Source organism: Protopterus annectens, chromosome 9.part0, assembly GCF_019279795.1.
Source record: "Protopterus annectens isolate FY-2018-M chromosome 9.part0, PAN1.0, whole genome shotgun sequence".
Classification (NCBI taxonomy): domain Eukaryota; kingdom Metazoa; phylum Chordata; order Ceratodontiformes; family Protopteridae; genus Protopterus; species Protopterus annectens.
The window spans coordinates 1,134,370,729-1,134,385,130 of NC_056743.1; the positions used below are offsets into that span (position 1 = coordinate 1,134,370,729).

At 35.9% G+C, this 14,402-nt stretch overlaps 1 protein-coding gene across 2 annotated transcripts in view; it reads right to left on the reverse strand.

The window, feature by feature from the left end:
- Window positions 1-14,402, reverse strand: part of CD5 (CD5 molecule) — a 469,322-nt gene that overhangs the window by 284,371 nt on the left and 170,549 nt on the right. For both annotated transcript variants that reach the window (XM_044083991.1, XM_044083989.1), the window contains exon 5: window positions 523-828. In XM_044083991.1, coding sequence (XP_043939926.1) covers window positions 523-828 — 306 coding nt within the window. The remainder of the gene's footprint in view (window positions 1-522; window positions 829-14,402) is intronic.

The window sequence follows — 14,402 nt, forward strand, 5'->3', positions numbered from 1 at the left end:
TATTTGCAAATAGTTTGTTTTCAAAATCTCTTGTTTTTTTAATTATTGAAAACGTGCATAAATGAGGTATACAAGTTTTTTGTTTCATGTTAGTGTATAACCAAAACATGGTATTTTATAAAATGAATGCACAAAATACAGCACCTAAAATTTACTGCAGTACAATCTATGACAAGAATATGTCTACAAAAACAAATTGCAATATTAAGGGATAAATACAATAACTTTGTTTTTCCCTGAAAGAAAATTGCATACCATCAGTAGTAAATGGGCCTAAACGTAAGAATCATTACTCAGGATCTTTATATGACAAATTGGGTATCATCTCTAGAATCCAGATGTCTGGTTAATAGTAACCCTCTTTGCATGTACTGAAAGAAAATTGCTCATTGTCGTCCTGCTGCATATAACATTTGCATAGCATCTCTAGGTCCACGGATAATGATAAAGTTGCTACTTGTCAGGTGACTAGTGTTTCAAGTGTAAGACATCATTAATTATTTGTATGGTTTTAAAATTTACCTGAACAAACCATGCTGAGGATAATATTTTTTTCTGGATTGTCTTGATCAGTAAAGCAGGAATCTTCATTCATTCCTCCTCTACAGCTTTCTGTTGCCAGAGACCACCTCAAAGGAGAATATCTTTTTTCATTTAGTACCTTGCCTCCAAAATCAAGGTAGTTTCCACAATTAAGATGGTGACACACAGAAGTAACTCTTTCCTCTGTCCATGAAGTAGGAGAAACGGTTCCCCATTTATGATTTTTATACACTTCGAGAACACCAGAGCAGTTATCTGGCCCTATTAGCCTTAGCTGCAGAGGTTCTGAAAACAGAAATGCAACAAAATTAAACAGTGTCCATCTGTGAAAAATGAAATAACACATTTTGGTTACTATTACTTTGCTGCCTCTAACAAAAGTTTCATTGAGTTGCCCTGTTGGATATGAATAACAATCAGCAAAACTATCATAGATAATGCACAATCATTAAAATAAGTATTGATGAAGTAGCAGTGGCAGTTTGGCCCAAAACACTGTAATTATTGTGGCTTCCTTGGACATTCTAAGTAGTGCAGGTCTACCTCCAAAGAATTAGATGTTCTGTATTTTTATAACCAATTAATACATAATAAATGGTGAACACCTGGAATCAGGGCTGTGTGAATCACTCCTGCTAATTATCGTAACAGCTAAACTTACAAAAAACAGGGATTTCCTGCAAGACAAAAAGTGTGCTTTAAATTTTGAATTCTAGACATTGTGTCAAAGATTGCATTTTGAGCAGAGATATTTATGAAATGCCTTTTTTTTCTAGCCCTTTTAATAAAAAAAGCTGCCCTCTAATGGAAAACTACCATGAGAAAAACATCCATTGGCAACTGCAAGTATGGCTTTGTTTTAGTTTTGTATAGATAAGAAAAAGAAAGGTAAAAACTATCCAAGCACATACACTACAGTTTCTTCCCTCACTCAAAGCCACGTGTTTGTACATTGACAATGGAAGTACCCTATTCCCCTACATCAGTTACCAGTAATAGGAGTGATAGTTCTCCATTTCAGTCCTCAAGTTCTGAGTCTTCAAAACAGAGTGAATCATTTTTTGTATATTAAGAGAGTGATTTTTAGCAATATAAATAAATACTTCCCATCCACCCTCTACATACTGCCAGTCTACACATATCCTTTTATAATAGCATCATGGATACCCACGTCTCAAGGGTTAAGAGTTATCTTGGTGATACTGGGTGGTATGCTTTCATCCAGTTCTAATTTTCTGAAGCAGTAAGAAATTTCCTTTTCAACTTCCAGTGATAGTGCCATGATGACTAGGTGTTTCCTAACTGATAACTTGGTAAAAAGGTTACTTTGTGTTAGTAATGGTCTATAAAATGATTGTTCCAGTAAGCAGTAAGTAGAAAGGTACTGTATTTCATGCCTACAGTTGGCAAATAATAAATAAATAAATGATTAAGAACAATTTAAAAGAAGAAACTGGAAGTGTAACAGTTGTCAGAGTTGAAGGTGCTCAGCATAGCAAATGATGGTCAATTAAAGGAGATGACAATAATTAATTTGAACAATTCACAAGTGTCTTGAGTTAAACTGAGGCCAGTTCAATCTGAAGTCTAGTTTAAAACTAAAATCTGGATAGGAAGTAAAGAGCCTGCAACCTAAATAGCAGAAGCTAAAGTGTGAGAAAATGAGATAGATTATGTCAATGTATCAAGCCTGGCTAACTCTCTCTAGAATGTGTAAAAATATGTTAACCAGTTTACTGTGTAATTTAATTTAATCCTGACTTGTGCTCAGGATTAACTGTAACCTGTGGAACTTGTTTAACTTGCTTACTTATGTAATCTTTGTAACTAGCCTGTTTGTAACATGTAATGCTGGTATTATGTAATTCTGTATCTGCTTACCCTTGGAGCTTTTCTCCCCGAGCCTCCGCTGAAAATGGACATGCATCCAGTCGGACTATCCCGGTCAACAAATGTAAAATAAAATAAAATAAATAAATAAATAGTGAAAGCTATAAAATCATGTGCAGATGCTACTTAGTGCTTGAAAAAGGAGTGCCAGGACTTAAATGATAAAGCTGTGTCCATAGATATTGAGTTGGTCAAATTAAGACAAAAGCCTTCTGATTTTGAAGGTAGAGCACTCAGTATGAGTATACATATTATTTGGGTGCCTGAAAAGGAAGAATGGTAGGACTGTGATGCCTTTGTCCATGTAAACATTGGGAAGTTGTACTGATTTACATGGTGTGAAGATGGGGAGAGACAAAACAGCCAGGAATTAAACTGGTAAGATTTGACATTTTTAAGGTAAAGAACCAGATGCTGTCTTTGCTTTGGCCTCCAAAGAAGGCATGTAATACTGGTGATTAACAAGTTTATTTTGATAATGACTACACCTCTTTGGCCTGTACAACAAGAATTCAGTTTATGATAGCAATGATAGAGTGTCAGATGAGACAATTGAGATTTTCTAGTTGTTTTTAAGACTTTTTATGGATTCACAAGAAACATTTTAGGATATTTATGGGTATCATACTCAGGATCTGGATATGTCAGACTGATCTACAGAGGTTAGAATGTGTGTTTGTTCACTCACATGTACACATATGCATCTTGCAGTGGTTTTACTGTATCAGTCTGACAGCAAACAGCAAGAGCTGAAATGCATTAAAGCAGCTATATAGTAATTCATCTGATCACAGTCAGCCATCTGAGCTGTAATCCATCAACAAAGTAGCTACATCTGTGCCTCTAAAATAGATCTGTGAGAATGTGTGTGTGTGTGTGTGTGTGTGTGTGTGTGTGTGTGTGTGTGTGTGTGTGTGTATAGACATTATTAAATATTTGCAGAACTCATACTTTGGATGTAAAACACTTTCTCCAAAAGCATAATCTATACCAACTCCAAAACATTACCATATGTGTAACATGCACTAATACTAAAAAAATGCAAAGCAACTTAATAAATAACTTAACAATCTAGTTTAGAAGTGATTAAGGCCCTCCAGAGTGGGTGTTACAGAGAAATAACAGACCTTCCAGGGGTGGAGATACCCTCTACTTGCAGCATCAGGTGTTACAACAGCCTTGAGCAGTCCATTATTTTTCCGCAGTATCCACTCTGCCAGGAACTATTGCCTGCTTATAAAGGGACACACAAGACAGAAGGTCCAGCTAGGGATAGGTTACCAAATAAATTGTGCCTATCAGGTAAGGAGAGTGTTTTCTCATGCCAATACAACTTTTCAGTGTGATGTTGGAATCTAAGGAGGGTCCTGCTTCAAAGAAAGAGGCAATGGATTTGTTATATCAAGGGAAAATGAGTTTATCTTTGCTGGCATACTGTACATCTATTTCAGTTTTAGGTCAGGGCTATAAATAATTTATAGCAGTGTATGCAGTGAGATTGGCTAAATGTATACCTCATGTAATAAGTGATGATTAGTGGGTTTATGGGAGGAAGGCATACATTTATAAATAATTTATAGCAGTGTATGCAGTGAGATTGGCTAAAGGTATACCTCATGTAATAAGTGATGATTAATGGGTTTATGGGAGGAAGGCATACATTTATAAATAATTTATAGCAGTGTATGCAGTGAGATTGGCTAAATGTATACCTCATGTAATAAGTGATGATTAGTGGGTTTATGGGAGGAAGGCATACATTTATAAATAATTTATAGCAGTGTATACAGTGAGATTGGCTAAATGTATACCTCATGTAATAAGTGATGATTAGTGGGTTTATGGGAGGAAGGCATACATTTATAAATAATTTATAGCAGTGTATACAGTGAGATTGGCTAAATGTATACCTCATGTAATAAGTGATGATTAGTGGGTTTATGGGAGGAAGGCATACATTTATAAATAATTTATAGCAGTGTATGCAGTGAGATTGGCTAAAGGTATACCTCATGTAATAAGTGATGATTAATGGGTTTATGGGAGGAAGGCATACATTTATAAATAATTTATAGCAGTGTATGCAGTGAGATTGGCTAAATGTATACCTCATGTAATAAGTGATGATTAGTGGGTTTATGGGAGGAAGGCATACATTTATAAATAATTTATAGCAGTGTATACAGTGAGATTGGCTAAATGTATACCTCATGTAATAAGTGATGATTAGTGGGTTTATGGGAGGAAGGCATACATTTATAAATAATTTATAGCAGTGTATACAGTGAGATTGGCTAAATGTATACCTCATGTAATAAGTGATGATTAGTGGGTTTATGGGAGGAAGGCATACATTTGACACTATATTGAAAACTGAGGTAATAATGAAGAGAACAAAAGAGCAGAAGAGGACATCATCAGTACCAGTGTGGATTTATTTGACATGGGTCCTCAAGTAGTTTGGTTTTATGTATGAGTTTATTGACTTGATATAGACCATTAAAGAGCCATATAAATGAGCCATCTATAGCTGAAGTTAAGATGTGTGCAGGAAGTTATGGTCTTACTGTTAAAGTGAAAAACTAGGGCTGTCCCCTTTCCCTCTTTTATTTATTTTATATTTAGAGTTTTTGCAACTATGATATAGAAATCATGTATCAGAGGGCATAGGTAGGTCATAAGGATATTATGCTTTCTTTGTTTGTAGATGACATGTGTTTATACGGTAGAGCCTGAGAAGGTTATTGACTTGTTGCTAAGGATGTTAGCTAAGCCTGGGAAGATGTTATAAGACTACATAAAGATAGAAATTAAGGTCTAATACCACTTTTTTAATGGATAAATTGAACAATAATTAAATAGTGAATGCTGCTTAGCAAAAAATAATCATGCAAAATGTATAAATTAAACAGTTACCATAGAAATTATACAGAGATTAAATGGAGTTGTAACTGCAAAGACATTGTTAAGTAAGCAGGCTGGACTGCAATTAAGTGTTTGTGCCTATAGCTATCTATGTCTATCTTTACATCTATATCTAAATATATCTACCTATTTATCTCTCTCTGTCTCTCTCTCTCTCTCTATGTATATATATATATATATATATATATATATATACACACACACACACACACACACACACACACACACACACACACACACACACATTTTATATATATATATATATATATATATATATATATATATATATATATATATATAGACAACATAACCTGTTACTGAGGAAATGTAGTTTTCTACCCATAAGGGTTATATATACTTTCCCTAAGGAAGAACAAATCAATAATAAAGAAAAACTAGTGCTATAGGAATGACTGCTCTTAAAAAAGGCATACAAATTAGTAAAAATGCCTTTGTCAAAACTTCTTATGTAAGATCTGTGTCAAAGATCACATTGAATTTTTATTAAAAATAAGAAAATAGAATTCCAAAGAATGTAAATGATTTATTACAAGCACTTTTTTTCAGATAACGTTATATTAAACAAATCTCTGGCTATATTTAATACACCCATTCCTCAGTGTGTTAGAAAAATAAAATACTCATTTATTTGGCCCATACTAGCAGTGGCTAGAAAGACAATAACGAAAAATTGGATTTCAAAATCTCCTCCTACTTTTCATGAGTTCACTAATATATTAAAAGACAAAACACACCAATAGATGCAGGGTCACTGGCAGAAAAAGTCCAAATGCACGGAAAACGTCCAAGATGTAAAGTCTTCCAACTCAGCTACACTTCTACACCATGAAACACGACTCAGCTTCACTTCCACACAATAAAACACTGCTAGAAACACGAACCAATTCTCATTTATTGAATAAACGTTAGTGCTTTCACCCAAAGGCTTCCTCAGACGTATAAACACATTCAACTATGCAACAGTTTAAATAATCACTAACTAAATCCTATTGGTTAAAAACATATCATAATTAAATGCTTAGCAACTGCTAGGTGTATATAGTGCTAACTACTGCTCCCATACAGAAAGATTATATAAATGTGTGTGTACGAAGACACATACATAAAAGGTATTTGGGAATGTATATATTAAAAACAACATAACATTTAAAACATATACATATGTAAAACATCAGTAAATGTATATATGTATAAATAAAAAATATACATATGTATAAAGGTAAAAAATAAAATAAATAAATAAATAAAAAAATAAAAAAAATAAATAAAAATAACTCCTACAACATTCCCAAGGAAGTAATATCAACTATCTGTAAAAAACATAATATGCACTAAACATAAAAACAAACTCCATAAATGCATTGCATGAACCAAACAAACAATTAATGACTAATAATAATGTAGCAAGTGAGTACATAATGGAGCTATACCTAATATGGTGCATACATATCAGGTAGAGTACTATTTTATGCATATACACATATCATTTCTTGGGTCTAAAACATCTCCTCTTCCTGAGAATGGGTCTAATATTTACTCTCTCATTAAGGCCCGGTGGTCTATCAGCCTTACACCTTATAATCCACCTCATCTCACATTCCAAAGTGTGATTAATCAAATCACCTCCTCTACTGCTCTCAAACACTTCCTGTACTACAGAAAATAAAAAAGTGTGTTGAGGTCCTGAGATCTTAACATGTTTAGCTAGGGCACTGGTATCCGTGCCAAGTCTGACATGATACAAATGTTCCCTGATTCTCTCTCTCAGGGTCCTATTAGTTTTTCCTATGTAGAAGGATGTACAGGCTTGGCATCTAGCTAAATAAACAACATTCTTGCTCATACAATCAGTCCCTGTGTTAAACTTGTAGACAAGATTGTTATTAGGGTTAACAAAAGTGGTATCAGTATCAATAGCACCGCATTGGTTGCATCTACCACAAGGTATAGTGTTATAAGCAAAATCACAACGTTTAACCCTTTCTCCTGAAACCTTCTTATAGCATAACATGCTCCTGAGATTGGGTTTATTCTTATACACAATCTTGGGTTCAGGACCAACCAACTCACTTAGTTCATGATCAAGTTTGAGTACCTCCCAATGTTTAATCAAGGAATTTTTAATATGTACTGCATCTTTAGTGTAGAATAAAGGAGCTCTTAATGTCTCTGCTACAATTGTATCCTTATCATCTGTTCTCACAAATCCTTCAGAGAAGTATGGTTTAGCTGTGGTTGATCTAAGAGCATAAACATCCCGTAACATATAGTCAAATGCTTGTTCAGTATAGCCTCTCTCAAGGAACATTCTCCTTAGCTTAACTAACTCCTCCTGATAACCATCATAACTAGGGTTGAGTCTGGAGGCTCTCATAAGTTGTCCTTTCAAAACATTATCAAACACATACTTAGGGTGCATGCTCTGACGATGTAATAAAGTATTCTTATAACACAGCTTCCTATGTATAGACGTATTCAATAACCCACAAGGGAGTCTATTCATATAAACATCAAGGAATGAAATAGAGTCCTTAGAGTGACACAGTGTAAATTTCAAGAAATTAGTGGAATTATTGACCTCTTCAACAAACAACAACAGGCAATCAACATCCCCATGCCATATAAAAAAGAGGTCATCCACAAACCTCTTATAGAACCCCACCTTTTCCCTGAATCCACTTGTTCGAAAGAAGAACTCCTCCTCCCAATATGCCATCACCATGTTGGCGTAACTATTGGCACACGGAGTGCCCATAGCTACTCCATCTCTCTGTATAAATATAGACTCACCAAACATGAAGACATTATTATGCAAAATGATCTCCATAAATAAACACAGCATATCTATCCTCTCATCAGTATAAGTAGAATGAGAATGTAGAAACCGCTGCATGTACATAACTCCCATATCATTTGGAATCACAGTAAAAAGACTCACTACATCAAGAGTCACTAATATATATTCACAAGAATCACTTAACTGTTTCAAATACTCATACAGTTCAAGTAAAAATTGTTTGCTGTCTCTTAGAATATGTGGAACTGCCTCTATTAGAGGTCGAACAAAATGTTCAATGTAAACCGACATTGGTTCTGTGAGCCACCCCTGCCCTATATATATTAAAAGACGTTTGTCATTTACAAATTAAAATCATAACTTCTAGAACAACTAGAAGGACATATGAACATGATTTGTGGGTCAACTTACAAAATTTGTTGGGAAAATATGAACTTACTTCATAAAGGTAATAAACTTTTGTCCTTTTCATTGGTGAATTATATTATAACATGATAAATGTATTCCATTCTAAGCATGAATACTGGATGTCTTTGAATATACTTTAGTTTTTATGATTTTGTTAATTTTATTCATATATCTGTATGGGATAAATGTATGTCATCTAATTTTTAGTTTTGTAGTATATATTCTCTTGTATAATTTTATGTCATTGCTTATAAATTTGTTATAATTAAATTCAATAAAACTGTTTAAAAAAAAAAGAAAACAGAATTCAAGCTGGAATTGCTTGTTTTAACTATGGTTTGTCAAGTTAAAAAAAGATGTGCACTTTAGCCCTTGTCAGAGCTTCATCAGAAGTAAGTTATACATAGGAGTGAAAATTAATATATACTTTTCTATTTTTCATATAAATAACTATGTAAATCGCAATGAAGGGGCTTTATTCCAGTAGCACTTAAACATCATATTCAGTGACAGAGTGGTACATTCAAAGTTTGCATCTTTGTTGTGACTGGTGCTGTTAACTCCTTATCTGTATAAGAGCAAGGGCCCTGTTTATCTGGCTGTTGATCAATGTGCTAGCTATAACAATGTAGTCATCAGGTCCTGCTTTTTTATTACAATAATATAGTATATAAGGAAACAGATGACAGTGAGAGTGTAATCTGCATGAAATGCTGTGATAGGAGGAAGGAAGAGACTGATGGTTAACATCATTCAAAATAGAAGTCTGCTGCTAAGGGCAGAAGGGCAATTAGGATTTAAAAAAGTCACAAAGAGCCAAGAGAGCAAAATGTGCTCAGAGATAGTATTAAAACAAGCTAAAAGAAAACCCAAGTATGAAGATGTGTGTGATTCCCAAGCTCAGAAAACATAGGAGAGGGGAAGGGTCAGAGATGGTAGCTACACATAAGGAAAGAGTCATGCCAAACCTAAAAATATGCAATCTATCTATCTATCTGTACAGTAGTGGAAAATTAATTTATGCACATCTTTTATTTTATTTGTGGAATTATTTCCAGCAAAAGAAAGAAGTTACATAGTAGGTTTTTGCAATGGGAAATTTGTAGTTCTAAAAGAATTGACAGACCTTCTCCCAGACTCTCATGCTGAGCTGTGAAAACTCTCACTGCAGTAAAAGTCTGTCTGCTACTTCCCAGTGCCTTCAGTGGAAAGTTTTTTCCTCTCTGTCCTGAATGATGCAGAATTAAAATGTGTCTTACTAGTTTTGTAAATATTTCTGTCATGTTTACCCTCCTTTTTTTCTTTCATATTTAGTTACACTTTGGTAACTAGGAAAGTGAACTGGTCCCAGAACCCTTTTCAGCCACAACTTAGGCTACATTAGCAAAGATAATAACAAGTATTAAATGCACTTAGCAATACAAAGAAAAAAATATTGACATAAAAGGCATTGACCATGTGCAACACATAGCCAATGTGTGACAGTGACCAAGTAAAATATTAAGCAACATTTACTAGAATGTATACATTAATAATGCTTAACTCTACTAAGTTGTTGAGGCAGTGCTGTGTTTAAATGGACGTCTGACTGTCTGTGTGCACGTGTGTGCATTTAGACATTTAAGTACATTTGATTTCCTTTTCTTAATGTTTTTAATGCAAAAGCACATTGTAAATATACGTTAAAGTAAATTCAGCTGTATGTTATGGTTTCCATCAATGATCACATTTCCTTTGTGGACTACAAAATACTCATATACTCTAACAATGTAAGGACTGACTCAAAGTCAGTGTGGAATTTCTTACCATGGATCTGTGTGTACCAGATATGCATCCCCCTTCTGGAAGGGTATCAAAAAAAGCATAAAAGACCTTTTTATGAACAGTATCAGTGTACCTAGTTGGTAGGGTTGCACCTACCTGCCTCTCTTTGTGCGTGTGTGTATAGGGAGGCTTGAAAATAGTAAATGTGTTGGTATTTTACAAGAAAAAAAATATTTTCTGACTTTTCTCTAAATGTCACAGAAATCTTTGATACTTCATTTAAGTTTATTGTAACACTCCCCTTTCATAGCAAAACAAAGCAATTTACATCAGTCAAGAGTTTAAAGGCAATTTTCAGTTCTTTTGACAAATTTACATAAGCAGCAACACAATATTGACATGCTAAACTTTAAATGTTGGTTATTTATGATAGTTTATATGTTAAGTTCTCTTCCTCTCTGCAGTAAAAGCAGTGGAAAACAGTTCCACAGCTTTCTATCTATTTTATATCACCTGCTGTGTTCCTAACATTAGCTGGATTAATTGCTCATCTAAGATTGACAGCAGTACCTGACAGGGTAAACTACAGGTTTAATTGTATCTATGATATGTCATACAGATGGAAATGAATTCCTCTGCAATGTATATGAGAAGGTGACCTTAAAAAATAGGTGACTTTCCCTTCCTTTAAATCTAATGCAAGGAAATAAAAAAAGTTTTAAACAGTACAAGCAGGTTCCTGGTACCTACACAGTGCTGGAGCCATATTGTAGGGAGAAAAGAAACCTAAAGATTGAGTTAAACTGTAGGAAAGGGTGGAGTTTTCCTTTAATTACAAGCCATGTAAAGTAGCATGTCTTCTTATCAAGATGAGTTTTTATTATAAAAATTAAACACAGTTCTTTCAGTAAGGCTGATACACTTATCATATCCACTGCATTTATATTGTTTAGCTTGACCACCTTTCACCTACAGAATATTATTTCCTTTGTCTACCATAGATTGTGCACTCGCTGCACAAATTACCTTCCAATCAGTACACAAAAAATAATACTTTAGTTCATGAAGGTTTAGCAGGAAATAATTATGAAAATATTTCAAATTATAATTGCTGAAAACAGCCACATTTATGATCATGTTTTACTACAGCAATACAGTTTTTTGCATTGAAAGCAATTATCTATTAAACTTGTTCATTCACAGTTTAGTTATTGTCATTTATTTAAATTTATTAAATGGGATAGAGCAGGAGAAACTTTTCATAGATATGATGTAGGTGAGACGTTGTAGGAAGTGGGACAAGTGTAATTTGTTAGATTTGAATAACGGTGATAAGGAATAAGAGAGAGAGATTAGGGAAGGAGTAAAAATGAAAGAACAGTGGGAATAACAATTCTGTGATACTGCTACTGTTCTGTTGTAGGATAGTATGTCTGCCATATGCTAATCCCAGGTTATCCTTGGATTGATGAAGCAAGCAGTGGCAGGTAGCTTTCATCTGCATGACCTGTTTCGGGTGGTTTTTTGAACACTAGTTATAGGCAAGTTCATAGGTGTGTACTAGGCTAATGGAGCTGGAGCCTTTACAAGCCTAGCCCATAGAAATTTCCTGGCATTGTGTCGCCTGACGTTAGTTCCCAGTGCCTCTAGCAAATAGAGCCACTGGAGTGATTAATGGGGTGAACTTTCTATTTCCCATCCACTCATCAAGATTTCTCTTGAAGAGGGCTAGTGAGGTGCTTTGCTTGACATGTATGGGAAGTCTATTCCAGAGCATGGGCAGTCTCTGGGTTATGAACCTGTCCCTCCAGCATGTTTTGTTGATTGTGATAATGAGGTTGAGGTCTCTGGAGCATGTGGTGTGGATTGATTGGGATTTCTTTAAATGTAGCATTTCTGAGCTGGGTCAGACATGGCACTGAAGTCAAGCAGAGATCACCTCTTAGTAGATGATATGAGACTAAAAATAGGTGGAGTTTTTTTGAGTCTGTCCATTTACGACATGTGTTTAAAGCCTAGGATCCTCTTTGTGAGCTACTTTTGTGGCCTTTCCAGCTGTTGCATGTGTTTAGTGAGGTACATCCCAAATGGGGCATTATACTCAACTATTGGCCTAATCAGGGAAGAGTAGACCGAGAGATGATGACCTCTTTCTTCCTGGATGTAAAACTCTTGGAAATGAGATGTGCCACATAGAAGGACTTTCTGACCACAGTGGCAATGTGTCCTCAGATCTCTTATAACACCTTTAGTGTTCAGTGGGCTCCCATCAATGTGGTAATTAGTGGGAACTGAATTTTTCCCAAAGGGGATGAAAACACATTGTTTGGCATTAAGCTTAAGGCCATGGTTTCGACACCAGCCATTGGTCTCAGTGAGGCCTTTTTGTAGGATGTCTACATCACTTGGGGAATTAATAATGGCTCCCAGCTTGCAGTTGTCTACAAACTTGGTCAACCAAAGTCCCTCTGTGTTGGCCTGGACTTCTGAGAAGTAGATGCCAAACAGGAAAGGACCCAGGACTGATGCCTGTGGGACTCCACTCATGACTGGTCAGCAATCTGACTTGGAGTCCACTACTTTCACAATGTGGGCTCTATCTGTGAGCCAATTTGCAGCCCACCTAGTGATATAGGGGTTGATGCCTAGTTTGGTGAGTTTATCAATAATTCCTAAGTGGGGAATGGTATACCTTGGCCAGATCAAGGTAGGCTTTATGCCTTGCCCTCATCCACAGCTCTTGAAGCCAGGTTGACCAGGCATGATTTACCTTTCACAAAACCAAATTGCATGGGATCTAGAGTTTGGAGATTCCTTATATCCTTGTTAATTAGGTCCATGATGATGCGTTCCATAGCTTTACATATCAGACTTGTCAGGCTAATGGGGCGATAATTCCCAGGGTCTGTAGTTGCTCCCCCTTTATGGAGAGGGATGACTGTAGCAGTGTGTCATTCAGTAGGGACAAAGTCTGAGGTGAGGCTGTGATTGAACAGGGCACACAGATGTGGTGCCAGTTTACTTTATAGTTCATGTAGAACACATCCAGGGATATTGTCGGGTCCCATGGAAGCTGTATTCTTGACCTTGGACAATGCAGTTTTAACCTCTGCTGCAATAATGCTGGGTGCCTGGCATTCCTCTGGTATTGTGATTGATCCTTTAGGGGAGGAGAGAGGGGTAAAGTTGGCACTGAATCTGTCGGCCAGTATGTTGGCAATATCTGTTGGCTCAGTATAGGAGGTACCACTGTGCAGTAACTCAGAGCAAACCTGGGTGTTGCTGTGGAGATTTTTGATATAACTATAGAAGGCTTTGTTGTTGTTTTTAGTGTCTGCTGCAATTATGCCTTCATAGCTGTCTTTAGAGGTTTTGGTGAGGGATCTCAACTTTTTGTTGTGGTTAATAAGGGAGTTTTTCCAGTCTTGGGACTTCACCTTTTTCTGCAACAGTTTCTTCCTTCTGTTGTAGAGTTTATTAATGGCAGGGGACCACCAGATTGGCTTCCTGTTTTGGAAGAGAGTGTCTTGGTTCTGTTGGGTATTGCTAGTTCCATGCATTTATGTATGTGTTCATACAGTGCATTGGTGTATGATTCGGCAGTCATGCATTTATTTTCCATTGACATGGGTGCCGTGAAGTTAGCCACCTCTGTTTTTAGGAGCCCAAAGTTAGATTTGGAGAAGTTTTTCATGGTGGTTACCTTTGTGGGGAGTGTGGGGGAGATGTGGATTTCCATGGTGATTAGTTTGTGGTCAGATCTAACCAGAGAGGAATTGACTATTGGTTTAGAGCAATGGTTGCCCATGTTAGTAGTAACCAGGTCAAGGATGTTGCTTCCTCTTGTGGGGGTAAGAATGAGTTGGTCCAGGGCATTGGAATTGATGAATTCCAGGAAGCGTTGGGCTAGTGTATTGGTGCATGAGTAGTTTTCCCAGTTGATGGGGGGGTAGTTGAACTCACCTACTATGAGAGTGTTGGGTTGGACCCTAATAGTTTTCATGGTGCTTAGGAATGTGGAGTGAGAGTCTTTGAACATGGTTTGGGACCTATA